The sequence below is a fragment of the Myotis lucifugus genome, unplaced genomic scaffold, assembly GCF_000147115.1.
Source record: "Myotis lucifugus unplaced genomic scaffold, Myoluc2.0 scaffold_156, whole genome shotgun sequence".
Classification (NCBI taxonomy): domain Eukaryota; kingdom Metazoa; phylum Chordata; class Mammalia; order Chiroptera; family Vespertilionidae; genus Myotis; species Myotis lucifugus.
Genome location: NW_005871204.1, coordinates 967,641 through 995,521, shown reverse-complemented (window position 1 = coordinate 995,521; position 27,881 = coordinate 967,641). Strand labels below are relative to the sequence as shown.

At 41.0% G+C, this 27,881-nt stretch overlaps 1 protein-coding gene across 1 annotated transcript in view; it reads left to right on the top strand.

Annotated features, from left to right (window-relative positions):
• LGR5 (leucine rich repeat containing G protein-coupled receptor 5) overlaps positions 1-27,881 on the top strand; it is a 146,203-nt gene that overhangs the window by 113,606 nt on the left and 4,716 nt on the right. The window contains exons 12-16 of the mRNA XM_006095459.3: positions 2,910-2,975; positions 3,933-4,004; positions 24,433-24,504; positions 25,278-25,403; positions 26,611-26,756. Of these exons, the coding sequence (XP_006095521.1) occupies positions 2,910-2,975; positions 3,933-4,004; positions 24,433-24,504; positions 25,278-25,403; positions 26,611-26,756 (482 nt within the window). The remainder of the gene's footprint in view (positions 1-2,909; positions 2,976-3,932; positions 4,005-24,432; positions 24,505-25,277; positions 25,404-26,610; positions 26,757-27,881) is intronic.

The window sequence follows — 27,881 nt, the reverse complement described above, 5'->3', positions numbered from 1 at the left end:
CTCAACCCTATTATCGTCCTCTCAAGCATTGTTGGGACTTAGTGAAAGGGCCCTTCATCTTTTGCCATGGTTCTGTTCTCACGCAGTAGACATCTGCGGCCATTGAATGCCTGTAATTCCACCATAGGCTTTGCCTAGTAGCAGCGCCACAAGCAGCACTACAGATGTTAAGTGGAGGAATGGGAATGTCTGCCGTGGTGGTTCTACCTTCCCCCATTCCCAGCCTGCATGTCACTCCAGGCCACAGTTGCTCAATGTATGGAGTAGCAATAACACCATGTGATAGCCTTGGAGTCGAGCATTTATGTTTGAAGGAAAGGGACAGAGCTGGTCTCCACTTATTCACCCCACATTGCCCTAGAGAGATACAAATGAGAAAACTGAGAATTAGGAAACTTAAGTGCAAGAAAGTAGCAGAGTCCAAATTTTAAACACAAGCAGTTTCATTGAATAACTAGGCAAAAGTGTATGTACAGCAGGTGGTGGAAATCATGGAGCCATCTTAGAATTCTCCCTACCACCTACAGAATAGGTATAATTATCCTCATTTCTTGAGGAAACTGGATCAATACCATGACAAGAATTTCACATCCTATAATTAATAAGTTTGGAGCCAGTATTTAAATTTCATCTGTTGCCTGGCTGGTGTTGCTCAGTGGTTGAGCATTGACCTATGAATCAGGAGGTCACAGTTCCATTCCAGGCCAGGCCACATGCCGGGGTTGCAGGCTCAATCCCCAGTAGGGGGCATGCAGGAGGCACCAGATCAATGATTCTCTCTCATCGTTGATGTTTCTATTTTTCCCGCTCCCTTCCTCTTTGAAATCAATAAAAATATATTTTAAAATATTAATAATAATAAATTGCATCTGTCTCCACTATATCACACAGTAAATAGTAAACCACCCAGGTCTAAAACTGCATAAATGGAGGCTGACTGACAAATTGGTTATGCACAGACTCTGGGGTCTGTTTTTCTGGTTCAAGTCCAGTCTCTCTCTATACCAGCACAGTATCTTGAACAACTTGTTTATTCCTTCTCAGTTCTGTTTCCTAATCTATAAAGTAGAGGTGCAATTACTTTCTTCAGAGGATCATCATGAGGCTTAAATACCAGCCCCAGGAATATTGCAAACTCTCAGGCAGTGTTAACTCATCATCTTGTTTTTCACTTCCATTATTCTTTCCTCAAGCTGAAACTAGAAAGGCTTGAAAATACACAAATACCTTAATAGCAGTATCTTGCCATTTTCAAAGCACTTCAACCTACAATATTGATTTGTTCTTCCCAACAACTCTGCAATATCAGCAAAGCCGGCATCTTCTCACGTAAGGAGAGAACTGAGAAAGATATCAATGCTCTGGCCAGTGTATCAACCAAGTAGAATGAGTTGAAGTTGAGAACAGAATTCAGAATCCTGACCTCTACTACAGTCTACTTTAGGTTCTAGAAGCAGAGGTCTGAGAGCAACCCTCTTAAGCTGAATCATCCATGGGTCCTTGTTACATGAGGAAATTTAACTGCACTTGAGTGGTTTTGCCCCCAACTTGTTTCACCTCCAAGAGAATTACTTGGTTGTGTGTGGCTTTCCCTGCTTAGTAGCTGGTGATCTTAAGCAAGTCATTTCACATTGTATGGGGATCATCACAGTGTCTCTCTCATAGACTGACCACAGGATTAAAAGAAAAAGTTCAGGTTGAGCTGTAAACATGGTATCTACATGTAAGAAGTGCTTGGTCAATGTTAACCTGAAAATCATTAGGTAGAAGTTAGGTAGGAGGTGATACTGTGTCTTTTATGTAGAAGAGGATTTTATGTACCCTCTACTAAGAGGTACACAGGAAGGATTTGTCCCCTTGAAGTCTGTGAAGATTAGTGAACCAAATTACTATCAGCTTTGATAACATGTGTGTCCATTTTATTTCACTCACTTTTCAAAATTACATACCCTACTGTTAGTCAGGTATACTTGTGTATAGGTGGGAAGTATGGTTTTGCTATTTTGTTTTTGATTCGGGTTGATCTTTGAAACCTCTACTATAAACTACAAATTTGTGTTTGCAAACAGCTTTATCTGAACTATTTATGTGTAGGAAATGAATTGTATTTCTATATAAATTACATTTATCCAATAAATGTAGAATAAAGTGATCAATTAAAGAATAAAATAACTTAAGAGCCTCTTAGTTTTAGTTGCATAGTGGGGATCTAGTTTTAAGAATTAAAATCAGGCATAAAAACGTGTTAGCTGATTAGCTGATAACTTCTAAAATATGAGACAAAATTTTTTACATATATATCTATGTTACTTTATCTACCAGATTTCTTTTTCTAAGCTTTCTGCAAATTACCATGGCTTGTTTTAGATTAGTTATATTTTACTCTAAATATATCCAGATGGTTTTGTTATTCTGTAATTTGTTGAGTTTTGGCTGAAGACTTTCTTAGATTTCCACCCCTCCCTTTCTCGTAGTGATTGATTTCCAAGTTAATGCTATGTTTTGAATTGTTGTTGGGGTTTTATTTTAGTTAATTAGAAAAGAACCAACAGTGATTCTTTTAGCTGTAGATAGCAGCTCTTAGAAACAGAGGCACAATTATTTAATTTGATTTGTACTCATTTCAGTAAGATAATAGCTAGAACATTGTAGATCATCACTAACAAAATATAAATATATTCATTAAGTAAATTATTTAAGTCAATTAAAGAAGTATAACCGTTACATTTTAGTAAACATTTGAATCTTCTGCTTAATCCAATAACGGTGGCTACCTGCTCCATGTCAGACTGGAGAAATGTTCAGTGTCGGCCTTTAGGAGATATATCATCTCAAAGGGGAAAGGGGAATGTTTCCTTACGATTAATATGTAACAGATTTTTTTCCCTTTTCTACCTTCTGTTTTTCAGAGATCTATCTTACAACCTGTTGGAGGATTTACCCAGTTTTTCAGTCTGCCAAAAGCTTCAGAAAATGTACGTCTATAGAGTCTCTAAGTCACCTAGCCAAAAATATGAACCCAAACTCACATATCCAGAACTCATTGACTTGCTTGGGTCACTGGAGAGACATTTCACGTATGTTCCCTTCTTACACACACAACATGACTGTATGAGATAGCTATAAAGTTTGGAAATGCAGATAATACTATTTTACCATGCATTGTATGGTAAGTAAACTATTTATTATTTCCTTTTCCCTCCCTCCCCTGCCCCCCTGAACTTGATGTAATAATGAAGTCCATTTGTTTGAGCTTTGGCATTTCGCTAAACTTACATATCCAATAAGTGGTATGTGTTTTTTTAATATGGGGGACTTGAGTTTGTTGGTATGTTTGTTTCACAATAGTCATCTTTAGGGGAGGTGCCATATTTGTCATATTTGAGGTGCCACTGGTGCTACTTACACATGAAACATTTTAGAAGTCCTTTCTTAAAATTGCCACTTCCATAAAACATCAGCTTATTGCTTTATACTCATACTTTGGTTTTGATCAAAATAATATTAACCATCTATCCTTTCCCACTTAATTTTTCTCTGGAAGCCTTTGGAAAATTAAGGGAGAAAGAAATAAATAATCTATGTTTGAAAGGCAGATTTGAAACTCCTGAAGACCCTAAAATACAAGAAAGGCTCAGAAGGCAGAGCCAGGAGAGGCATTCTCAAAGTATTAAATGAAGATGGCATTTGGGATATAGTTTTATGTTCACCCAAAAGAATTAGCTGCTTTGAAAGAGAGACAAACAATACTTGTTTAAGTGTATAAATTACAATGTTCTTTTTTAACCAAAAAAAATTTTTTAAGTCACTTGATAGTCAATTTCATGTGTTTCTTTGATTGAGGGCAGGTATTCCCTCTGTAAATGTTCTCAGAAGACTAGTCTTTGAAACCAGTGACTTTGAAATCAATTTTTGGACCTCTGTCATTTCAGAGACCTGCGACATAACGAAATCTATGAAATTAAGGTTGACACTTTCCAGCAGTTGCTTAGCCTCCGATCTCTGTGAGTATTGCCTCCCAGCACCTTCCCCATCATAGAGCACTTTCTTTCTTTCTTGGGTTTTTCTTTAATAATTTATTTTCCCTGTATATGCATATTGTGGGCATATATTTGCTATGAAAAGGCAAATATTTTGCTAGTCGTCATTTCCAGAAATAAATTCAGAAGTTGCAAATTTGCAATCTGCTCTCTGCCAGTCAGCAGATCTGAAACTTTGGTTAAGAGGAAGGAGGCCGCTCTGTGAATAACTGACAAAATGTGTTTCTGTTTATGGCCTGGAATTGTCAGGGATTGTTTTGTATACAAAGATGAAATGACCACACAATTCTTCCTGCCCATTTATTCTTTGGTAGTTAAACAGTTTTTCTTTCTTTTTTTTAATTATATTTTTATTTTGCAATTACAGTTGACATACATTATTTTATTAGTTTCAAGTGTACACCCCAGTGAGTAGACATTATACAACTTACTAAGTGATTATCCTGATAAATGCCATACCCATCTGACACCATACATACTTATTACAATATTATTGACTATATTCCCTGTGCTGTACTTTACTCCCATGGCTATTCTGTAACAACCAATTTGTACTTAATTCCTTCACCTTTTTCAACCACTCTCTCAAGTGCCTGCCCATCTAGCAACTGTCGAAATGTTCTTGTATCTATGAGTCCTTTTCTGTTCTGCTTATTCATTTATTTTGTTTTTTAGATTCAATTGTTGATAGATATTTATTGCCATTTTATTGTTCATATTCTTTATTGGTTTTTCTTCTTAAAAAAGACCCTTTAACATTTCATGTAATATTGGTTTGGTGGTGATGAACTCCTGTAGCTTTTTCCTGCCTGGGAAGCTCTTTATCTGTCCTTCGATTCTAAATGATAGCTTTGCTAGGTAGAGTAATCTTGGTTGTAGGTCCTTGCTTTTTTCATCACTTTGAATATATCTTGCCACTCCCTTCTAGCCTGCAAAGTTTCTGTTGAGAAACTAGCTGACAATCATATGGGTGCTCCCTTGTAGGTAACTGCTTTTCTCTTGCTGCTTTTAAGATTCTCTCTTTGTTTTTAACCTTTGGAATTTTAATTATGATGTGTCTTGTTGTGGGCCTCTTTTTTTATTTAAGTAAATTTTTCTTTCTTTTTTTAATTCTTTATTGTTTGAAATATTACATATAGTATTACACATGTCTTCTTTTTCCTCCATTGAGCTCTCCTCAGCCACCCCCAACCCCCCACTCATGCCCTCACCCCCCTATTGTCTGTGTCCATTGGTTATGCTTATATGCATGCATACAAGTCCTTTGGTTGATCTCTTACCCACCCCCCTCCCCTGCCTTCCCTCTGAAATTTGACTGTCTGTTTGATGCTTCTCTGTCTCTGGATCTATTTATGTTCATCAGTTTATGTTGTTCATTATATTCCAGTGTGGGCCTCTTTGGGTTTATTTTATTTGGGACTTTACACTTCCTGGACTTGTATGTCTATTTCATTCACCAAGTTGGGGAAGTTTTCCGCCATTATTTTTTCAAATAGGTATTCAAGTTCTTTCTCTCTCTATTCTCCTTCCAACACTCTCATGATACAAATGTTGTTTTGTTTGAAGCTGTCCCAGAGGCTCCTATACTATCTTCACTTTTTAAATTCTTTTTTCTTTTTACTGTTCTGATTGGGTATTTTTTGCTTCTTTATATTTCAAATCACTGATTTGATTCTCAGTTTCATCTACACTGCTGTTGAGTGCCTATGAATTATTTTTCATTTTAGTTGTGTATCCTTCATTTATCACTGATTCTTTTTTTATAGTTTCTTTTTTATAGTCCTTTTTATGCTGTTGAATTCTCCTAAATTCCTTGACGTTCTCACCAAGTTCCTTGAGCATCCTTATAACTGTGGTTTTGAACTCTGTATGTGGTAGTTTGCTTGCCTCCATTTCATTTAGTTCTTTTTTTTTTTTTTTGTGATTGCTCTTTCATTTGGCACCTGTTTCTCTGTCTCCACATTTTGTCTGCTTTCCTGTGTCTGTTTCTGTTCATTGTGTAGAGCTGATACATCTCCTGGAATTGGTAGAGTGGTTTTGTGTAGTAGATGTCCTGTAGGGCCCACTGGCACAGACTCCCCCATCACCTGGGCTGGCCACTCAGGGTGCACACCTGTGTAGGCTGTGTGTACTGACCTGTTGTAGTTGAGCCTTGATTGCTGTTGGAGTCACTGGGAGGGATTGACCCCAGGCTGATCAACTTCAAGGATCAGCAGCGACTACAGTGGATAAGCTGCTATACAGGAGTCTACCCTACAGAGCAGGGTAGAAGCTGAAAAGTAACATGATTCCATTTCTACTCAAGAAAGAATCTCTTTGAAGAATGAGATGAATGTGTAGAGACTAATGGTGGAAAGATTGTTTAGGAGGATGATATGATATCCAAGTGAATGATTCCATGGATCTGTGGTAGAAGAGTAGATGAAATGGAACTCACAGAGTTTAGTGAGTGACTGGAGGTGAGGTCTAAGGGGCAGGAGGAATTCGGGAGACTCAGACACGCAGCCTTTAGAGTCTGTGTCACATTCTTTTGGCATCTTTGAGAGGCAGTTGGGTAGAGGAGTGCTAAATTGCATTGTATATAAATAGAGGAGAGTGTATTAAGTTGGTGCTTATATAGTATAAAGAAAAATCGCAAAACAGATATATAAAGGAGAACTTGGTGAGGGTTATTGTCTAAGCCATGAAATTGGAATGATTGACTTTTTTCCCATTTTTACACTTTCATATACTCTCTGGTGAGATAATTATGTGACCCAATCTAACTCAACTTTAACAAAATAACCACTGTAATAAATTAAATCAGCTTTTGTTTGGGGTTGGAGAGATACCTCTATTTTAATATATCTTTCCCTAGGGACCTTCAGAAGTGGACCCAATTTTCAGTTTCTTATCTTCCCTCTTTAGGTTTCCCAGGAGCCTTGGCATGGTTAGAATTCTAGCCTTGACTTGTGTCTTGTTAACTATGTGGCATTTTGAGCTCCAGAGTCTTTATCAGTAACTTGAGTGGAATGTAGAAATGAATGTGAAAGCTCAGGGAAAGCTGAAAATCACATGTGAACTATGCATTATTAGTATTTGGGGGGGGGGGATGTCATCAGATTGGAAGCCATGGAAATAATAATAAGATCAGAAAGCTCTGGATATGGAAAGATAATGATGATATTCTATTAAAAGCTGATTGAGACCATAAAAACCTAAATTGTGATTTAGTTAGTTAGTTTGACATTTATTCATCCATTTACTTATTTAACAAATAATTACCGAATATCTTAAATGGGCATGGAGATCTGCTGGATGCTGGGGGTTAGAGAGCAAATATGCACACAGTCTTTGTCCTTGTACAGTTTAGTGAGTGATAAAAAATAATCAAAGAATCAAACTTCATAACTATGATAGATACTTTTAAGGAAAGGACTATATTATTATAAAAGTACATAAGAAAGATAAGAAAGGATTGGAGTGTTTGACCTGTTGAACAAGATCAGGGTCAAGGAAGTGGTGGTTGCTATTGGACTTGAAATATAGGAATTAGCAAGATACATAGAAGAGGAAGTAAGAGTATTCCAGGCCAAAGGATGACCATCTGCAAAAGTCCTAAGGCAGAGGAAGAATGACATGTTCAAAGACCTTAAAGAAGTCTAGAATATCTGAAAGGCAGGGCACAAAGAGAATGTGGGACATCAAATGAGGCTGAGAGACATGTAGGGTCCCGACAATGTGGCCATGGTAAAACTTCTGACCTTCATCCCAAGGACAGTGGGGAAGACATTGAAGGGCAATGATATAATAATGAGGATACTATATCCCAGCGATCAGGTGATATTTGGGCAGAGTTGGTCTTCATCATGCTTCAGATCAGCAAGTTGAATCCTCTATTTTCTATCATTATGTTTACAGAAAAGACTAACTTAATGTAAACTTTTCAATACAAAGAAGAATTTGTAAGTTTATGCCTAGAAGTGCATTAACAAAATGGCACTGTATATCATTCCAGGTAGCGTTTTAAAAAATCATCAGACTATGTCCATTTACTCAGTCAACAATGGTGGCTATTTTGCAGAAGTCATTAGGATAAAAACGAGCCAAATTTGGCTTTGAGTTACACCCACTAAATATTCATTTAAAAAATATATTGGTAAATCGAAGCAATTAAATTCCTACTTCAATTGAGAAGATAAATTTCAGTAAAATCCTAAAAGAACAAAAGAGAAAGCCTTATAGGTATCTAGAGAATATGTTTTGTGCAGTAGGGCCAGGAAAAGCAAAGGCCTGAGGTAGGAGTAGGCACAGGTGTTCAAGGAGCAGCAAAAAGGCCAGTGTGGCTGGAGCAGAGTATGTGAGCAGAAAACTGGCAGGAAATGTAGGAAGAAAGATAAGTGGGGAAGATGTAACAAGCCTCCTAGGATATCGTGAGGAATTTGACATTGACTCTGAGATAAGAGAACAACAGAGGGTTTTGGACAGAGAAATAATATCATCTGACTTTTATTTTAATAGGCTCCCTCTGGCAGCTGTGTTGAAAATAGACTGAAGAGAGACAAGGTTGAAAGCAGAGAGATAGATAGGAGGCCATTGCAATGGTCTGGGCAGAGAATGAGCAGGACCTGGGCCATGGTAGAAGCAGTGAAGAAGGTGAGAAATGGCCTCAGGCTTTGCTGACAAATTGAATGAATCAAGGATGCCTTCATGGTTTTTGTTCTGAAAACTAGAAGCATATAATGACTTTCTGAAAGAGGGAAGACTGTTGGAGAGAAATCTCAATTTTTAACATGTTGAGTTTGAAATGTCTGCTAGTCTCCACTGTGGAAAACTTTTTAAAAACTAAATATTGCCTGTCTGTCTTAACAAAAAAAAAAAAGTGATTGCTATACTGTTAACAAAGAGTCGGCCTCTTTCCTTGGTCTTAGCAAAGATTCTGACCATGCAGTCAGATTAAGTCATTCTCCTACTCAAAACTATCTGATGGCTTTCCACTGAATTTAGAATAAAATCTAATTCCTTGCCACATTCTCCAAGACCCTCCCATGCATCTTACCTGCCCAACTTACCTGATAACATCCTCCTCTTCGTTCATCATACTTCTATAGGGGCCTTATTTCTGTGTCTTGCACATGCCAAGATCATTTTGGTCTTAGGGACTCGCTGTTTGCTGTTGCCTCTTTCTGGAGTACTCTCCCCACTGTTTCTTGTGTACCAGAGACTGGGTGTGATCATTCAGATTGCAGCCCGGGTGTTATCCCCTCAGAACGTTCTTTTGTGCCCTAGCTGGTTTGGCTCAGGGGATAGAGCGTTGGCCTGTGGACTAAAGGGTCCCAAGTTCGATTCCAGTCAAGGGCACATGCCTGGGTTGCGGGCTTGGTCCCCAGTAGGGGGCATACAGGAGGCAGCCAATCAATGATTCTCTTTCATCACTGATGTTTCTATCTCTCTCTCCCTCTCCCTTCATCTCTGAAATCAATAAAACATATATATTTTTTAAAAAGTTTCTTTTGTAATTGTTATCATTATCTTCATAGTCCTCTCATCATCTGAAATCATTCATTCATTTATTTACACATTCACTTGTCTCCCTGCTCCCTCCCCAACAAGGTATCTTATCTGACCAGTTTGTCACTGTATTCTCAGCATTTAATACAGTGTCTGGCACACTTTAGGCACTTAGTAAATATTCGTTAAATAATTGAATAGAGGTAGGAGGAAAAGGGTGAGCTGAGAAGGAAAACCCTATTCTGTCTTATAATCAAATACTAGGGGCCTGGTGCACAGGATTTGATTTGTGCATTGGTGGGGGGCATGGCCTGCAGGGACCAGCCTGCTGTGGGAGCACCACTCATCCCGGTCAGCCGAGTGGCTGTGGACCCGCTCTCTGAGCAGCTGCTCACTGGTCCAGCATCTTCGTGGAACCGGAGCACTCACCTCTCCAGGGGACCTGGTTGGGGCCGGGCCCAGAGACAATAGCACTGAGAGGCAGAGGAGTAGGCCTCAGTACCACGCGGCCACAAACCTGCCTTCCAGCCTCCAGGGTCAGCTCTGAGAGCCTAGTGCAGCTCTGCGCAGCCTATGGGTGTCTAGAGGAGGCAGCAGGGAGCAAGAAGGAGGAGCCTGGGGCAAGGAGGCAAGTTCACAGCCCGAGTTCCTGCACATGGGCCCAGGGCTCACAGCAGGAGCAGCCACTAATTCTGGTCAGCCGAGTGGCGCTCCCACTGTGGTGGTGCACTGACAACCAGGGGGCAGCTCCTGCGTTGAGCGTCTGCCCCCTGGTGGTCAGTGCAAGTCACAGCGACTGGTCAAATAGTCGTTCTGGTCGTTCCGCCTTTCAGTTGCTGGGCTTTTATTATATAGGATGTCGTTATGTTGGCTACAATTTTGCCTCTGTTGATGAATGCATTTTATGTTGTAGACCTTACAGATTTCAAAGTATTTCACGTGGGATTTTGTATCAATTTTGTATTGCTTGTATTGATATGCAGACCATCCCCATTTTTCATATGAACATGATGCTCATAGAGACCAGATAACTTCCTTGCGCTTACTCTGCTTTCAAGCGACAGTCTGACCTGACCTTGCATCCATATCTCCTGACTTTGAATCTGGTAGTTAGTTCTCTGTGATACCACAGGCACTGATAATTTTTAACAAAGCAGCATGTAATCAAATGGGTCAGATAAAATTAAAAGTGGTCTCAAGTTTTGCTGACTGTGTCTTTGTCCATTTTTAGAACCAATATCAGGTTTGTTAATATCTTCTGTCTCTTGTATCTATATATATAAAAGCCTAAGCAACCACCCAACCGTTTGACCATCCAACCAGTAGCTATGATGCACAATCACCACCAGGGAGCAGATGCTCAATGCAGGAGCTGCCGAGCTACAGCAACTTTGCAGAGTGCCCTCTCACACTCCGGGACCCCTCAGGGGATGTCGGACTGCTGGTTTTGGCCCAATCCCCAGAGGCCAGGCTGAGGGATCCCACCTGCCAGAGGGACCCCAACCCCACTTACTCCAGAGATGCCCTTCTGCCCCGGTGCCATCCCAGGTGCAGCTGGCCAGGGAGGGACCAAGGTTGGCTCCAGGGTGTGTCTGGCCCATCCCACCCAGTCCCACTCTGCTGGCCACCTTCTAATTAATTTCCTTTCAATGTGCATGAATCCGTGCACTGAGCCTCTAGTGTTTAAATAATTTTCTTTATTTTAAATACATATTCCTCAGACTGACTACTGGCAATGTAAATAGGAATAAAAGAAATCTCCCAGGAAATATGCTTCTTTTAAAAATGTTACCTAGTTTGACAGTCTCTGGGGGCTATATAATCTCTGAGAAGCCTGAATTAATGTTAGTTGCAATATGTTCACAAACCACAGTACTTTACAAACAGCATTCAGAGCAAGGTGAGGGATTGTGAGCCATTTCCACCTGAGATCCAGCAGAGCTACACAGAGGAGGACCCCACACACACTGGCTCTTTCTGCAAGTCCGCTCCCTCTCAATCTACCCATGGGCAAAAATAGTGCACAGTGCCCTAACCAGTTTGGCTCAGTGGATAGAGCATCGGCCTGCGGACTGAAAGGTCCTGGGTTCAATTCCGATCAAGGGCATGTACCTTTGTTGCGGGCACATCCCCAGTGGGGAGTGTGCAGGAGGCAGCTGATCAATGTTTCTCTCTCATCGATGTTTCTAACTCTCTATCCCTCTCCTTTCCTCTCTGTAAAAAATCAATAAAATATATTTTTTTAAAATAGTGCATAGTTATCATAGGTAGTGCTTCAAGGGGGTGAGAGAAGGGTGCTCCTCCCAGGCATTCAAGAATTCCCAGAAGCCTTAACTAATATAACATTGTAAGTCAACTGTAACTGAAAAATAAAAAATTATTTAAAAAAAAAAACTTCCCAGAAGCCTTAAAATTGACATTTTACTTTAGAATCCTTTGCTTTTACTTAGTCACTTCCACAAACATTCTACTCAAAACTGTGTGTGTGCTGGCGGGGGGAGGATTTGAGGTGTTCAGAGATGCAAAATCTAGCCTTTGGTCCTAGCAGTGTACAGTGTAGCAGGAGGTGTGAAACTTACTCTCAAACAACTATAATGTAAATTAGAATTTGGAATAGGTGTAGCCTAGAATGTATGGTTAACAGCTGGCTCCTTGGAGTCAGAGTTAGAGTTTGGGCGTGACTCTACTGCTTATTAGTTGTTTTAGACAAGATACTTAACTTCCCTAAGACTTGGTTTCCTCCTCCGTAACATCAGGATGGCGCTACCTGTAAGTATTATTACACATAATTGCACTCATGATATAATTATGTAAATAGAGTAACATAGTTTTTGGTATATAGTAATTGATCAATAAATGTTTGTCACTTCTTAATAAGTGACTGCATTTTACATTGAGGCAATAAATACCATTTGTAAAATCGTAACGTGAAGAAAGTTCAGGACGTATGGGGAAGGGGCCAGCCTCATTTTGTCCAGAGTCTGGGATCTGTGTGGAGAAGTCTTGAAACATAAGAGATAAATCTGAAAGGGTCAAGTAAGCTGAAGCTTGAAGAGTTTGAGTGGTAAACCAAGGAATCGATATTTAAATCAACCTGTACCAGTATGCACAGGTAGTGAGGGATGGTGTGCTGTTTAAAAAGGGAGCTCTTGAGCCAAATACCCCAGCCTCGCTGTTGACTGCTGCACAACACTGGGCAGATTACATAATGTCTCTGCCTCAGCTTCCTCATGTGTAATAATATAACCAACATCATGGGCTTATTGTGAGTATTAGGAGATATTACATGTTCATTTTTAGCTGAGAGCCTGGCAAAACATTACATAAATGGGAGTTATTATTATTACTATCATTACAGAACTGAGTAGTTAATTAGCCCACAAGCAAAGGACAGTTTTTTCAGTGTAATTGTATAATTAAAATAAGCATGACAGTAAATTTCAAGTAAGAGAGCCATTAAAAGTGACATTTTAAGCCTCTTCTCCAACCCCCAAAGATTTAGTCTTTCTCCAAGTTTCCTAATCACTTATGCAGCCAGCTCTGGCTGGAGGTGACTTTAAGACTTTGTATATAAAGTGGCCTGTGCAGGTGCAATTTACATATGCAGACATGCCATTGGTGGCTGGTAGTTTGTGATATATCAATATAGTGTATGTAGTAAATCTGTTCCTGAAAGATTGGCTTTACATTACTTTATATAAATTGAGTGTTTTAAGCAAAAAAGAAAAGTGTTTCTTCAGAGAAATGCTGTCATTTTTTTATGTAAAAAAGACCACCATCCCATTTATCATCATATCCAACTGCTCATTAATTTGGGCGTGCAAAAGCTGCATAAATTCTGTCAGCTAAATAGCATGAAAGAGAGGGCTATCAAAAGGCAAATCAGAGTTCATCTTGGGATTATTTTTTCTTTTCTGCTTTTTCAGAAAATCTACAAATATTTCAACCTGCCATTATGCATTTTCAATGTGTCCGTTTTCTGTAGGTGCAAACATTGGAGGAGTAATCAATAGGAATGTCACTTCCCTAGAAAAACTCAGAGCCAAAGTGTTCACCTTTGATTAGCACAGGCCAGGGTGACAGGTGGCATCTTGCAGTCTCATAGGTGACTTTTTCTCTCAAAAGGGTCCAACCAGATCACAAAGAATCATCCCACTGAGTTCTTTGGATTTCAGGGAGAAAATGAGTCTCATGTTAGAAAACCTTAGTGGAACATTTTGCTGGAAGAGATGCTCTAGATCCTGCTGCGTGAGGCACGTCTGCACAGAGACCGAGCATCAGGGAGGTTCCATACATCTCTCACGCTCTCTGATGCAGCGGTTAGAGTGATTAGAGAGTGGCTATCACAGCCTAAAGCGGGTTCTTTCTTCTCATCTTGGTTTTTTTGTTTTGTTTTGTTTTAATCTTTATTGTTCAGATTATTACAGTTGTTCTTTTTTCACTATGAGTTGATGTTTCTATTAGGAGCTCATTTGGTCAGTGACCAATAGGAACTCACTAGGTTGTTTCTATGACCTGTTATTTAAAGCCAGACCTGCTTGGAGCAATTGCTGATTCTCGTGATAAAGTGGGTGGAGTTGAAGGTATTATAATTCAGATAGATGTATCCTTTAGGGAAGGGATCACCAGCTACATTCAGGGAAGTTTCTGCTTGAAGATCCATGGTCATGTCACCAAGTCCCTTTTTATTGTCATTTTATCCCAAGCCAGCATGTTTCCTCCTCCCACCCCACCACTTGCAGGTAGATCCATATCTACCAATATTACATATTTGTGTAATATAGAATTTTATATTATGGGTAGATATCCCATATATTCATTTTCTTCTAGGCATGTAATATTGGAATCTGGTTATCAGTAAATATTCTTATTATGATAATCCTCAAACATACATAAAAATAGTGAGGGTAGTATAAAAACACCCTATCAGAGACTGTGATAGTTCATGTATTATTGCATCTTCATGAGCCCTGGAATTGTGAGGAGCACAAAACAGGTACTTTATACAAGTTTGTTCATCAAGATGATTGCCTATGCAGCAAATGTATTTCCTCCTTCAGAAATAAGAAACAACTTTGTATAATTTCACTGTTTGGAACCCCTCTTTCCTTCTCACCCCCCCTCTGCCTTTTTTTATTCAAAAGTGAACTTGTTGCACACCTGTGGCTACAGAAATAACAATCTTTTTTTTTAAGAGAACTGTTTGAGCATTTTTGTAGTTTTCTAAAAATGTTATAGTTGAGTAGAGAGGGACTTACAACAAGATTTTCCTCTACTAAAAACGTGTCTTTTTAAAAAATCTTTATTGTTGAAGGTATTACACATGTCCCCTTTTTTCTCCCATTGACCCCTTCTAGCCCGCTCCTGCCCCCAACCCCAGGCCTATGTCTGTGTCCATGGGTTATGCATATATGCATACAAGTCCTTTAAAAGTGTGTCTTTTATTACAATTTGAGATCATGGCTGTTTGAAAGTATTTGACCCTAGAGATTGAATGCCTCTGAAGCGGGGGCGGGGGCGGGGGGAAAGGGAGGCGAGGAGGGAAAATACATACATCAAAACCAAATTAAATGCTAATGAAACTGGGAAGCATGTTTTATATTTACAACTTAAAAAAACAACAGCTTTTTCATATGAAAGTTTCTGGGGTCTTTTCAGGAATTAAAAAGGAGGGTGGTTGTTATCTGCTGTGCTTTTACTAAATCACATCACATTATCACCACACCATCACATTGTCACCATCACATCGCTTCCCTCCTGGGACTTGGGAAAGGAGGAGGCAGCCAGTTATAGGCATCTCTGGGGTAACAAGCTATTGTCTCCTGACCTGAGCATCTAAAGCCTGGGAAGGTCTCTGGAGAAGACCAGTCTGGTTGGTGATCACCTATCCTAACACTCACTACGTTATCTGGAAACCACTTTCCTTGAGATTGAGCGTACACTGGCAACCAACCAGATTGTACTGACTCTTTTAATGTACTGACTCTTGCCCCAACAAGTTTCTGAAAGTGAGTGAAGGGGCCAAATCACCTTTAACTTTGAGGGGAAATGTAGTACCTAGCTCTCAGAGTTCAATTCTAAATCACTTCATTTTGCTTCAGACCATCAAGGGTTATGTAAAACTACCAACATTTACCACGATTTTGAGCAAATAGAGTCGCTACAGAATGTCAGACTCTTTAACAAATGATAAAATGCAGACCTGCATAAATCAGTGACTAGGTTAAGGTCACCCAGATACTTACCGGCAGAAGTAGATCTCTAGAAGCCGTTTCCTGCCTTGTACACCACCATGCAGGGAGATACTACCACAAATGCCAGGCCAGTGTGCATCCATTCTTTTACTCCCACAAATTGTAGTGGGGTGCTTTCAAGCCTTCATTGGATAAAGTGGCCTTTATGTTGCTGTTATCAGGGTTTTAATCCAGATGGTTCAAATCTAGATGCCTCCTTTCTTAAACTCCACTTGGATTCTTCAGTTGATCAGGAATTGTCTATGGACATAGGTCCAACATCATTTGGACAAAAAAAGAAAAAGTACAATGACAGTTCTTTGCAGGGATACTAACATCACAGTCTGTGTCCTATTCCTACTACTTATAGTCTAAAACCAAAGAAACTCTTTAATTGCTCTAAACAATTGACTTCCTTGGGCCTCTTTTCTTTTGCTCTTTCTTTCTTTTTTCATTTGAAAGAAACACAAATGATCAATGAGATTGCAAAGTCTGGTATTCACAGAAAAATTATCATGACATCTGTTTGAGGTGAATCTGTTTAAGGTTCTGCAAACAGAATCATCCATAGGTTAGCCCAGCCGTGGGCAAACTACGGCCCGCCAGCCGGATCCGGCCTGTTTGAAATGAATAAAACTAAAAAAAAACAAAGACCGTACCCTTTTATGTAATGATGTTTACTTTGAATTTATATTAGTTCACACAAACACTCCATCCATGCTTCTGTTCCGGCCCTCCGGTCCAGTTTAAGAACCCATTGTGGCCCTCAAGTCAAAAAGTTTGCCCACCCCTGGGTTAGCCTTTAGGGACAGAAAAGAAATTGACATCCCCAAGTTCATTATTTCCTGTGCGGCATTTGGAAGAACAATATCAGGAAAGGCTAGAAGCTGAGATCTCCAAAAAGTCCCCAGGGAGTCTTTTAATAGTGATGGGCTGTCTGCTTGATTTCCCCTGGGGATAGACGAAGAGGAGTGCCTTCTTAGCAGCACTACAAAGGCAACATGAAGTCCTGCGAGGTCTAAAGACCAAAATGAGAAGTTATGGGGTCACTCATCACGTTGCTAGAGGACAATCATTGTTCATTAGAAATGCCAGTATTATAATACTATTGCATGTGACAAATAGGAGCCATCAGTGGAATTATATGTTAGCTAAAATAGAGGCTCAGATAATAGATGTGATGAACATTTTCCATGCAGAACTTAAGAAGGTGTTTGTGATACCTTAAAATCTCTATGTGATTAATACTCTTTTTGAGTAGGCAGTAGTGAGGAATCAGAATATGCAAGGTGGACAATGTGGCAATAAATTTTTCATTTTGTAAAGTAATATGTAGATCATAATCATTAAGATTTGGGGAGAGGGCTCTCATTTATTATTCTATTTTATAACAAACTAGAGACCCGGTGCACGAAATTCGTGCACTTGGTGGTGGTGGGGTCCCTCAGCCCACCCTGCGACCTCTCACAGTACAGGAGCCCTCAGGGGATATCCGACTGATGGCTTAGGCCTGCTCCCCATGGGACATCCTTAGTGCTTCCGTGGAGGCGGGAGAGGCTCCCGCCACTGCCACTGTGCTCTCCTGCCGTGAGCCTGGGCTCAGGGCTTCTGGCTGAGCGGCGCTCCCCCTGTGGGAGCACATTGACCACCAGGGGGCAGCTTTTGCGTTGAGCATCTTCCCCCTGGTGGTCAGTGTGCATCATAGCAACCGGTCATTCTGCTGTTTGGTTGATTTGCATATTAGCCTTTTCTTTTTTATTTTTTTATTTTTTTATATATATTTTATTGATTTTTTACAGAGAGGAAGGGAGAGGGACAGAGAGTTAGAAACATCGATGAGAGAGAAACATAGATCAGCTGCCTCCTGCACACCCCCTATTGGTAATGTGCCCGAAACCAAGGTACATGCCCTTGACCGGAATCGAACCTGGGACCCTTCAGTCCGCAGGCCGACACTCTATCCACTGAGCCAAACCAGTTAGGGCTATTAGCCTTTTATTATATACTAGAGGCCCGGTGCATGAAATTCGTGCACTGGGGGATGGGGTTCCCTCAGCCAGGCTGCCCCTCAGTCGGGAGCCCTCAGTGGATGTCCTACTGATGCCACAGTCTGGCAGCAGAGGCTCGGTGTAGCCGTCCCGTGGGTGTGTGTTGTTTGTGTGTGTGTGTGTGTGTGTGTGTGTGTCTGCTGGGGGCCTGCCCCCAGCGCCTGCCCCCAGCCCCACCACATAGGCTCCGAGCAGTTGCCGTGTGTGTGTGTCCACTGGTGGTCTGCTCCCAACCACGTTGGAAGCTCAGAGTAGGCGCTGTGTGCGTGTGTGTGTGTGTGTGTGTGTGTCTGCTGGGGGCCTACCCCCAGCCACACCCTGAAGGCTTCGAGCAGGCGCCCCTCTCTGTTGATCTCTCAGGCTCCTGGCCTTCACTGCATGTTGTACTCTCCCTTGAGCTGTGGCCAGGGTGGGGCGCCCTTTCCTGCTGTGGGATCCCCAGGGCTACCCAGGGGCTGGCACACATGGGGGCTGGCTAGAAGCTGCCCTTTCCTGCTCCATGATCTCTGGGGCAATTCCACGGGCAGGCGCACACAGGGGCTGGCTGCAGGCCGCCCTTTCCTGCTCTGTGATCGCCACTTCGATCCCATGGGCAGGCGCACACAGGGGCTGGCTGCAGGCCCCCCTTTCCTGCTGTGGGATCTCCATTTGCTCATCCCTGGTGGGAGGGCCTGTTGGAGGCGTGACTGCTGGCTGACAGGCAGCAGTTCCCGCCAGTGCTGGGGGATCTCCCGAGGGAGAGCCGGTTGGGGGCCTGGCCAGTGGCAGATCGCTGGGGTCACGCCTGCCAGCCCTGGGTCGGGTTGCACAGGGGTCGCCCGCCATCAGGGTCACAGATAGCAGGCCCGGATGGTGGCGGGGCAGGCAGAATAGCGCTGTCCCATCCTGCCTGCAGTATGCAAATTAGCCGCCATCTTTGTTGGCGGTTCACCGCCATCTTGACTGGCAGTTAATTTGCATATCGCTCTGATTAGCCAATGGGAAGGGTAGCGGTTGTACGCTAATTACCATTTTTCTCTTTTATTAGATAGGATATGATTATTTATATATCTATCTGGATCACTACTAGATTGTAAATTCTTAGAGGGCAAGGGTGTGTGCATTATTCACCCTGATATCCACTAAAGTATAGTGTTGAACAATCAAATTCAAGGAATTGTTTTTAAAACACTCCTGCCACCACCACAATAGAGGGGCCTCAATTTCCTAGAACTATAAGAAAAGGCTTTTGATAAACATTCATGATTCATGAGACTAATCACTTTTTATCTGCAAGGCAGGACCAATTCATCTGAGTATTCCCATAGCTAGGGAACCACAAAGACAAACATTTATTTCAAGTTTGCAAATCCTAAACTAATTTCAAACAACCATTTCTCTTCTTTTTACGCCATGGAATAATCCGCAGGCAGATTTTTTTGGTTAGACTTCTGGAACGCTTCACGATGTGGTGTTTGCAACCAACTTCATCTGGGATGTCACAGCATCATTTATCAGCCCCCCATGCTCACAGCACTCCATAAGACCTAGATTGTGTGAAGCTGTTTAGATCACACCTCATTCCTCCCTGAAAACTTTAGGTGAACCCTAGAAGAAGTTGCTAAGCATATCATTATGAGAATAGTCAATAGATGAGCAGGTTAGGCATGAACATAGATGCTGCCTCATCAGCATCAAATTGAGATGCTCTTCTAAACAAATGGTGTATCCTATTTCCTTTTCTACAGTCCCTGCAGGATTTCAATGTCATTTTTCTGTTATTTTATTTTTTCAATGCCATTCTAAAATGTAGAGTACTCTGAGACAATTTATAGAACCAGTACCTTGGTGCAAAGATGTGTCCATTTGTAATGATTCCCCTCCATACACCCTACACCTGTCTATTTGCATTGTGTTCAAATAAGTGACTGAAAAAATGAGTATTTCTATTTGTTTGGATTCATCCTTTATTCCTTCCCTTGAAGAGGAAGATATCTTTTCTTAGCATGTATAGTGTAACATGCTTTGCACTCAGTGGTTCTCAATAAATATATGATGTTGGCTGAGTAGGGGATGGTGATGATACTCTGAGTTGCTTTCTTTCAAGGCAAGATCTTGGGCTCTTTGCCAATCAAACAGAACACATAGGTATTCTGTCAAAAGCCAGAGAAAAACCCTGCAATCAAAAATCCACTTATTCTGAAATGCCAAACATTTTCTTGATAGTACCTTAGTCCCTATTTAGGATGCCTTGCCCAGAGTAATTTAGTGGTTCAACTATGTTCTATTATGTCATAATGTTCAATGCTATATTGTCAAGGGGATGAGTCAGAGGGGCAGGAATATATAAATCTATCCCCAGGGATTTTGCATTCCATCTTTCAAGCCAGCATGAAGTGATAGGCATCTCTTAAGACAACTAGTTAAAAGGCTGAGAATGCTCTATGCGTTGATGTCAACAAGGTGTTAAAATCCTCTATTATGACTGTATTACTGTCGATCTCTCCCTTTATGTTCATCAAGTTTTGCTTTATATATTTAGGTACATCTATGTTGGGTGTGTAAATGTTTACAAGGGTTATATCAGTGGTTCTCAACCTTCCTAATGCCACAACCCTTTAATACAGTTCCTCATGTTGTGGTGACCCCCAATTTCATTGTTACAAATGGAACATAATTAAAGCATAGTGATTAATCACAAAAACAAGATGTAATTATATATGTGTTTTCCGATGGTCTTAGGCTACCCCTGTGAAAGGGTCGTTCGACCCCCAAAGGGGTCGAGACCCACAGGTTGAGAACTGCTGGGTTATATCCTTTTATTGAATTGATGCCTTTATCACTTAAAAATGTCTGTCTTTGTCTCTTACAGTCTTTGTTTTAAAGTTTATTGTGTCTTATATAAGTATTGCTATCCCAGCTTTTCTTTTCATTTCCGATGCATGAAATTTCCATCTCTTTACCTTCCATCTGTGTCTTTTTTCTGAGATGGGTCTTTTGTAGACAGCATACATATGGGTCTTGTTTTCTCATCCATTCAGTTACTCTGTGTCTTTTTAATGGAACATTTAATCCTTCACATTTAAAGTGATTATTTTTTTAAAATATATTTTATTGATTTTTTACAGAGAGGAAGGGAGAGAGATAGAGAGTTAGAAACATCGATGAGCGAGAAACATCGATCAGCTGCCTCCTGCACATCTCCCACTGGGAATGTGCCCGCAACCAAGGTACATGCCCTTGACCGGAATCGAACCTGGGACCTTTCAGTCCGCAGGCCGACGCTCTATCCACTGAGCCAAACCGGTTTCGGCTAAAGTGATTATTAATAAATGCATTCTTATTATCATTTTATTCTTTATAATTATGTTTCTCTTTTTTCTTTCTGTTAAAGCAGTCTCTAACATTTTGTATATACTGGTTTGATGGTAATGAAGTCCTTTAGTGTTTTACTTTCTGGGAAGCTCTTTATTTCTCCTCCAATCTATACTAATAAAAGCATAATATGCTAATTAGACTGGACAGCCAAACAACCTTCTGGTGGAGGGGGTGGTGGGGGTGAGGCAAAGGTGGTTAGGGGCAATCAGGCAGGCAGGGGAGTGGTTAAGGGCATCAGGCTGGCAGGCAGAGGCAAAAATGATCCCCATTTTTTTAAAATTCCTTTTCCTTTTTGCTGCTCTGATTATTTTCTGCTACCTTGTCTTCCAAATCACTGATTTGATCCTCTGATTCATCTAACCTACTATTAATCCTTTCTATTGTATTCTTCATTTCAGATATTTTATTCTTCATTTCTGACTGCTTCTATTTTATGGTTTCTTGTCCCTTTTAATGCTTACTGTCTCTTTGTTTAAGTTTATTGTACTTAAGTCTTCATTGTTTTTGCGCCATTCAAGAATGGGGCCAACCCTCAGGCTGGCTGACTATGAGGATTGATCCCAGGAAGTAGAATTTGCTCCATCAGGGTCTTGTGCCTGCCAAGATCTCGCTGTGGGTGTGCCACTTGTGAAGCTAATCGGGTCATGCTCTGATGTGGTCTGAAGCCCACCACTAGGTGTATTGGTTCTAGGGCCTCTTACGAAGGATGCTGGTGTAGGTCAATGTCAGGTGCTGCTTGTAAAGAGCCCTGAGCTACCTATTTGGAGCTACAGAGTGACCCACTGTTAGTGGCTGCCTCTACTGGGCTTGGGTACAAATGGGAGGGGCCAAGGTACACACCAAGGCCAGTTTCTAGCAGCACCAAGCCAGGGGCAGGTCATCAAAAGGCCCACGAAACCCTAAAATCTGTCTCCATCTATTAGGTTTAATTACTGAAAGGGCCTCTGGCAGTATGTGAGTTGCATGAGGTGGGTTCTCAGTGAGTCACCAGGTAGGAGCGAGTGGTATTCACCAAGTTGATGCAGATTCAAACTTGGCACCAGTGCTGGGTCTGAGGCCACTCAGAAAAAGTTTCAAAGTATGCCAAGTCTAGCTGCCACCCACCAGGGGTTTTCAGACCTTTGTGGTAGGGTAGGGTCTCAGGGAGTTGTCAGGGTGAGGCCAGCAGGATCATTAGGTTAAAACAGACCAATATTTGGTCGTGTCAAGGGAGGTCTCTGCACAGAAATGGTGGTGCCAGTGCGCAAGAGAAAAATGACCCTTGTCTCTGCCACCCCTGAACCTGCCCTGACTTCCTCAAGAGCCTTCTAAAAAAAGGCTGCACCATGGGCCCAGGATGGCGTCATCCAGCTGACTCCTCCACAGCCCAGGCCCACAGTGAGCTGGAAGGATGAGGCTAGTGGATCTCCCATGGGGGGAAAATGATCCTCAACCTAGAGCAGTGATGGCGAACCTTTTGAGCTCGGCGTGTCAGCATTTTGAAAAACCCTAACTTAACTCTGGTGCTGTGTCACATATAGAAATTTTTTGATATTTGCAACCATAGTAAAACAAAGACTTATATTTTTGATATTTATTTTATATATTTAAATGCCATTTAACAAAGAAAAATCAACCAAAAAAATGAGTTTGCGTGTAACTTCTGACACGCGTGTCACAGGTTCGCCATCACTGCCCTAGAGTCACAAACTTAGTCTTTTCCTGTTTGTCTCTGACACCCTGAGTCCACCAGACCTCCTAAGAGACCTCCAAGAAAGTCTGCACCATGAGTCCAGGCTGGCAGCAGCCAGCAGACTCCTTCTCAGGGAGAGAGCTTGGAACTGCAAGGTCACAGGGAGTCAGGAGGGTGGGGTTAGGGCATTCCCTTAGTGCATTCCCTAAGGCTTAGGCTGATGCTGTATGGAGAGGAGTGCTCCACCCAGGAAAGATGGTGTCAGTGTGTGGTGAGGATGAGGACTCAACTAAAGGGACCAGAGCAGCTGTGCCTTTAGCCTTCTTCCTGAAGCTACAAACCTTCTGAGTCGCCTTCCCTCTGCCAGAGCCCATGGTGAGTGGCTACAAATGAGGTTTTGTGCACTGGTCCTTTAGGAGGGCCCCTGGTTTTCTAGCAGATTCTTGTCTCTTCCAGATTTTCACAGCCACATAGTATATAGGCTCCTCTTTCCAGCTCTGGTGCTCCAGGCTGGGGAGACAGCCGCCACCAGTGGCAGTGGGGCCAGCCCTTTTCATGTCTCCCTCCTCCCTACCGGTCTCAATGTGGATTCTTCTGTAAATCCTTGGTTATCAGACGTCTGTTCAGCTAGACTTCAGTTGGTTATTCAGGTTGATTGTTCTATAATTTAGTTGTAATTTCAGTTTGGTCCTGGGATCAGACGTCTGTTCAGCTAGTCTTCAGTTGGTTATTCAGGTTGATTGTTCTGTCATTTAGTTGTAATTTCAGTTTGGTCCTGGGAGGAGGTGCCATCTTGGATCTCTGATAACTTTCAATTTATTCAAATGTCTACACTTTTGTTACCTTTTTAGTTAGGCATTTTAAAAAATACAAAATTCAGGTTCATTGCTCCTCTTTTTAAATGTGGGCGTTCTTATTCCTGTGAAATTATACACACACACACACACACACACACACACACACACACATATGTCTGTGGAGGGGAGGAGTGAGGGAATTTTATTTCTCTATAAATTGTAGATTTTCTTTGTTATCAAAGGGTTTTACTTCCAGCATATGCAGGCCCTCTTTTATTCATTCCCCAGCTAAGAATTTAAATGTCTGTCTCCTTTACTGGGAATTTTTCTGAAAGAATCTCTGTTTCTCATAAGGCCTGGAATACATGGGCAATGTAGACAAATTCCGTTGAATTTCATTACATACCCAGGGGCATTTTTTAACTTAAAATGTACCTGCTTGTCAAAAGAAGTACCTTTGTGTCTTCCCACTCTCCTACCCCTACTAATCTTAGAAATGCCCTAATAAAATTCGCAACCATGTTAAAGTCAACTTTTTTGCAAGAAGAGAGTGAAAACTGAAATATCCACCTGAATAATTTTTCTTGATTAATTTAAACAAGGTTGCTTTAAAGTTCTCTCTTTAATCATTTTATACTATTAATATCTTTATCTGAAGGATGATTTTATAAGTTAATTATTCCTGTCCTGAATGAAAATTAATTTTTGTTAGAATAAGTATACATGGTAAAACTTCACAAGGTCATCTCTTTTTTTTTTTTTTTATGTAATCCTCTCACTTTTTCTTTTAAATAGGAATTTAGCTTGGAACAAAATTGCCATTATTCACCCCAGTGCATTTTCTACTTTGCCATCTCTAAGAAAGCTGTGAGTATTTTATTACTTGTTTATGGCTGGTCTCTTCATAATCAGGGGCCGTCTAACCCTGCAGTGCACAGATTGCCCACCCTCAGTGTTTCCCACACTAGAGCTGTATCGGACCAGAGAGGAGCCCCCTACCCCTCCCCCACCCCCAAGGCCATGTGGGCCATTATGTGCAGAACTGAAGATCTGGGTGACAGCTGTTCTCATTACTGAGGTGAAATTTTCCATTTTTGCTGAGTGATCAGGAGGAATGGAATAGCTATCAACTCAGTTCTAAAGGGCTTTGGCTTTATAGTTGGCCATCTTGACTAATAAAAAACCTTTGTCTCTTTTTCTCCCTCCCGCCCCCCTTTCCGCCTCTTGCTCTTTCCTCCCTCCGCCTCCCTTCTCTAATAGAGAAAGAAGGAATTGGTCAGACAGAAGTTAAGAGAAGGAGGAAAATACATACCCAACAACATTGTCCCCCTCATCCCTAACTTAATCCAGTCAGCATCACTTTTCAAATTAGATGCAGCACCTGCCACTTCATTTGGTATATCCCCCTCTTTAGCAAACCTCAGCTGAATATAGAAATTCCAATTTGGATGTGATTAAAACATTCCCCCCTGCAACTCTGACTGTAAAAAGTAACCAAAATGGTTAATTTTACCATTACAAGTGAGAACCCTTCTTAGAAGTTTTTATGGAACAGTGTAATAATCCTTAGGTTGCTTTTTGACGTAAAACGTTTTATGCTAACACGGACTAAAAGCCCATTGTTGTTTGATGTTTTGCAGGGACCTATCGTCCAACCGCCTGTCGTCTTTTCCTGTAACTGGGTTACATGGTTTAACTCACTTAAAATTAACAGGAAATCATGCCTTACAGAGCTTGATATCATCTGAAAACTTTCCAGAACTCAAGTGAGTTTGTCATTAAAACTAATAAGATACATTTGTGGTCATGTGAAATAACAGGCGTGTTACAGTGGTTTTCAAAATTTCTGAGGTCATGGGACACTATTGAATTGCATTTCATGCCCTCCAGGCCCTACCCCTGGGGCACTGTCAGGACAAGCCCCGAGGTGGGAGAACGGGTCTTCCTGACCACATTTCCTGTTTCCCAAAGGTGCCTCCCAGAATCCTTGAGGTCATGGAAAGATTTGAAAACCATTGATCCATGGGATATAAACTTGGACATATAATTAAATAACATTATAACATTATGTACTCCTGTTTACTTTTTTAAATACCTCTAGCTTGTGTATGTGTTCTAATAAAATTTATGAAGTTAATATTTGCTTGAGGAAGTAATGCTCTTTAAAACCTGTTATGCTTATTGTCGATAAAGAGGTCCCTTGAAAGATTATTTATATACATGTATTTTTTTTTATCAAAGTAATTTTTATATACTTTTAAAACCAGAACACCAAAAGAGAGTTTGGAAACTGAAAGAGGGGGGAAAATATAAAAGTACCCCCTAAACAGCTTTTTATGTTATTTCCTCCTAGACTCTGTTTCCAATGTATTTTTAATTGTTAGAATCATAGTACATATATAAACTTTTATGTTTTCATCACTTAATATATTCTCATACCATAAGCACCTTTTTTTAAAAAAAACATATTTTTATTGATTTCAGAGAGGAAGGGAGAGGGAGAGAGAGATAAAAACATCAATGATGAGAGAAAATCACTGATTGGCTGCCTCCTGCACACCCCCTACTGGGGATTGAGCCCACAACCAGGAGATAAACCCTGACCAGGAATCAAACTGACACTCAACCACTGAGCCACCATGGTCAGGCCCATAAGCACCTTTTAATGGTGCTACAATTTTCCTAGCAGTCATTTTTTAACCTTTTTATTATGGAAGTTTTTAAACACAAAAATAGAGAAAATAATATACCTGTCACTCAACCTCTGCAATTATTAACACTTCATAGTAATAATTTTAATAACTCCATTGTTATTATAAATAACACTGTAATAAAACCTCTGTGCACATAGTTAATATTTTAGATTATTTATTAAGGCTAAAACCCAAAATCAGAGTTATTGAGTGAAAGAAGACGAACACTATTTTACAATTCACTTCTATAAGTGTATGTTTTTTCTTTGGTTTTATTCAGGGTTATAGAAATGCCTTATGCTTACCAGTGCTGTGCATTTGGAGTGTGTGAAAATGTTTATAAAATTTCTAATCAATGGAATAAAGGTGACAACAGCAGTACAGATGATCTTCATAAGAAAGATGCTGGAATGTTTCAAGTTCAAGGTAAGACCAGCTGTTCCTGTGATGAAATTGTGTCTGGAAGGGTCTTAAAAAGTCATCAGACGGATTGTCTAAACTCCAGACACTTCCCTATGTAACCACCCCAGCAAGTTGGGAGTCCATCCCACTTTTAGAGACTCCCAGAGAAAGAGAAAGTTCCTTGGGCATTCATTCTAAAACTTCATCTTTTCTGTACGTGAATTTTTTTTTAAAATATATTTTATTGATTTTTTACAGAGAGGAAGGGAGAGGGATAGAGAGTTAGAAACATTGATGAGAGAGAAGCATCGATCAGCTGCCTCCTGCACACCCCCTACTGGGGATGTGCCTGCAACCAAGGTACATGCCCTTGACCAGAATCGAACCTGGGACCCTTTAGTCCCCAGGCTGACGCTCTATCCAGTGAGCCAAACCAGCTAGGGCTGTACGTGAATTTTTAATTCTTATGTTTATTATATCTTCCTTAGCATATATTGTATAAATATGGGGTAATTATTAATATTCATATTGATATTTCCATAAGCTTTTAAAAGGGCTTCATCTTTGTGGATATGTTTCTCAAACATGCTTCTGGGCTCTTTTCTCTAGAAGATAGAATCTGTTTTCATTCTTACGTGGAGGATATGGGCATTTTAGATGCCTCCATATTTCGGCAGGAAGGGCTTAAGAACCCAACCTCTTATCTAACTAATTCCAAAACATTCTCCCCTGCTCCCCCCACAGGGGTATCTGTCAGGAAGGTGAAATGAGATCATGTCTGTGAAGCACTTGGCTTTCCTTGAAGACCTTACTTAAAGAGGCAACAATGCACCTCAAACCACACCTGTGGTAATGAGGAGGCGCTCTGGGCAGCCCCAGTTTTCCTTCCCCTGCCAACTTTGCATGTTTGCGCAGATTCTAAACAGACTGGCTTTTCTTCCTCTGGGCCTGAATGATTTGTTGATTCCACGCAAGTATGATTCAGTCTGTCTGCAGACAACCCTCCCATTTCCTCCTGCACATCGGTTTAAGGAGCTGATATCTTGCCCCTCCGCCTTTTTGTTTTAGTCCACAGCAGGGCTCCTCAAACTACGGCCTGCGGGCCACATGCGGCCCGCTGAAAACATTTATCCGGCCCTGCCCGGGTGT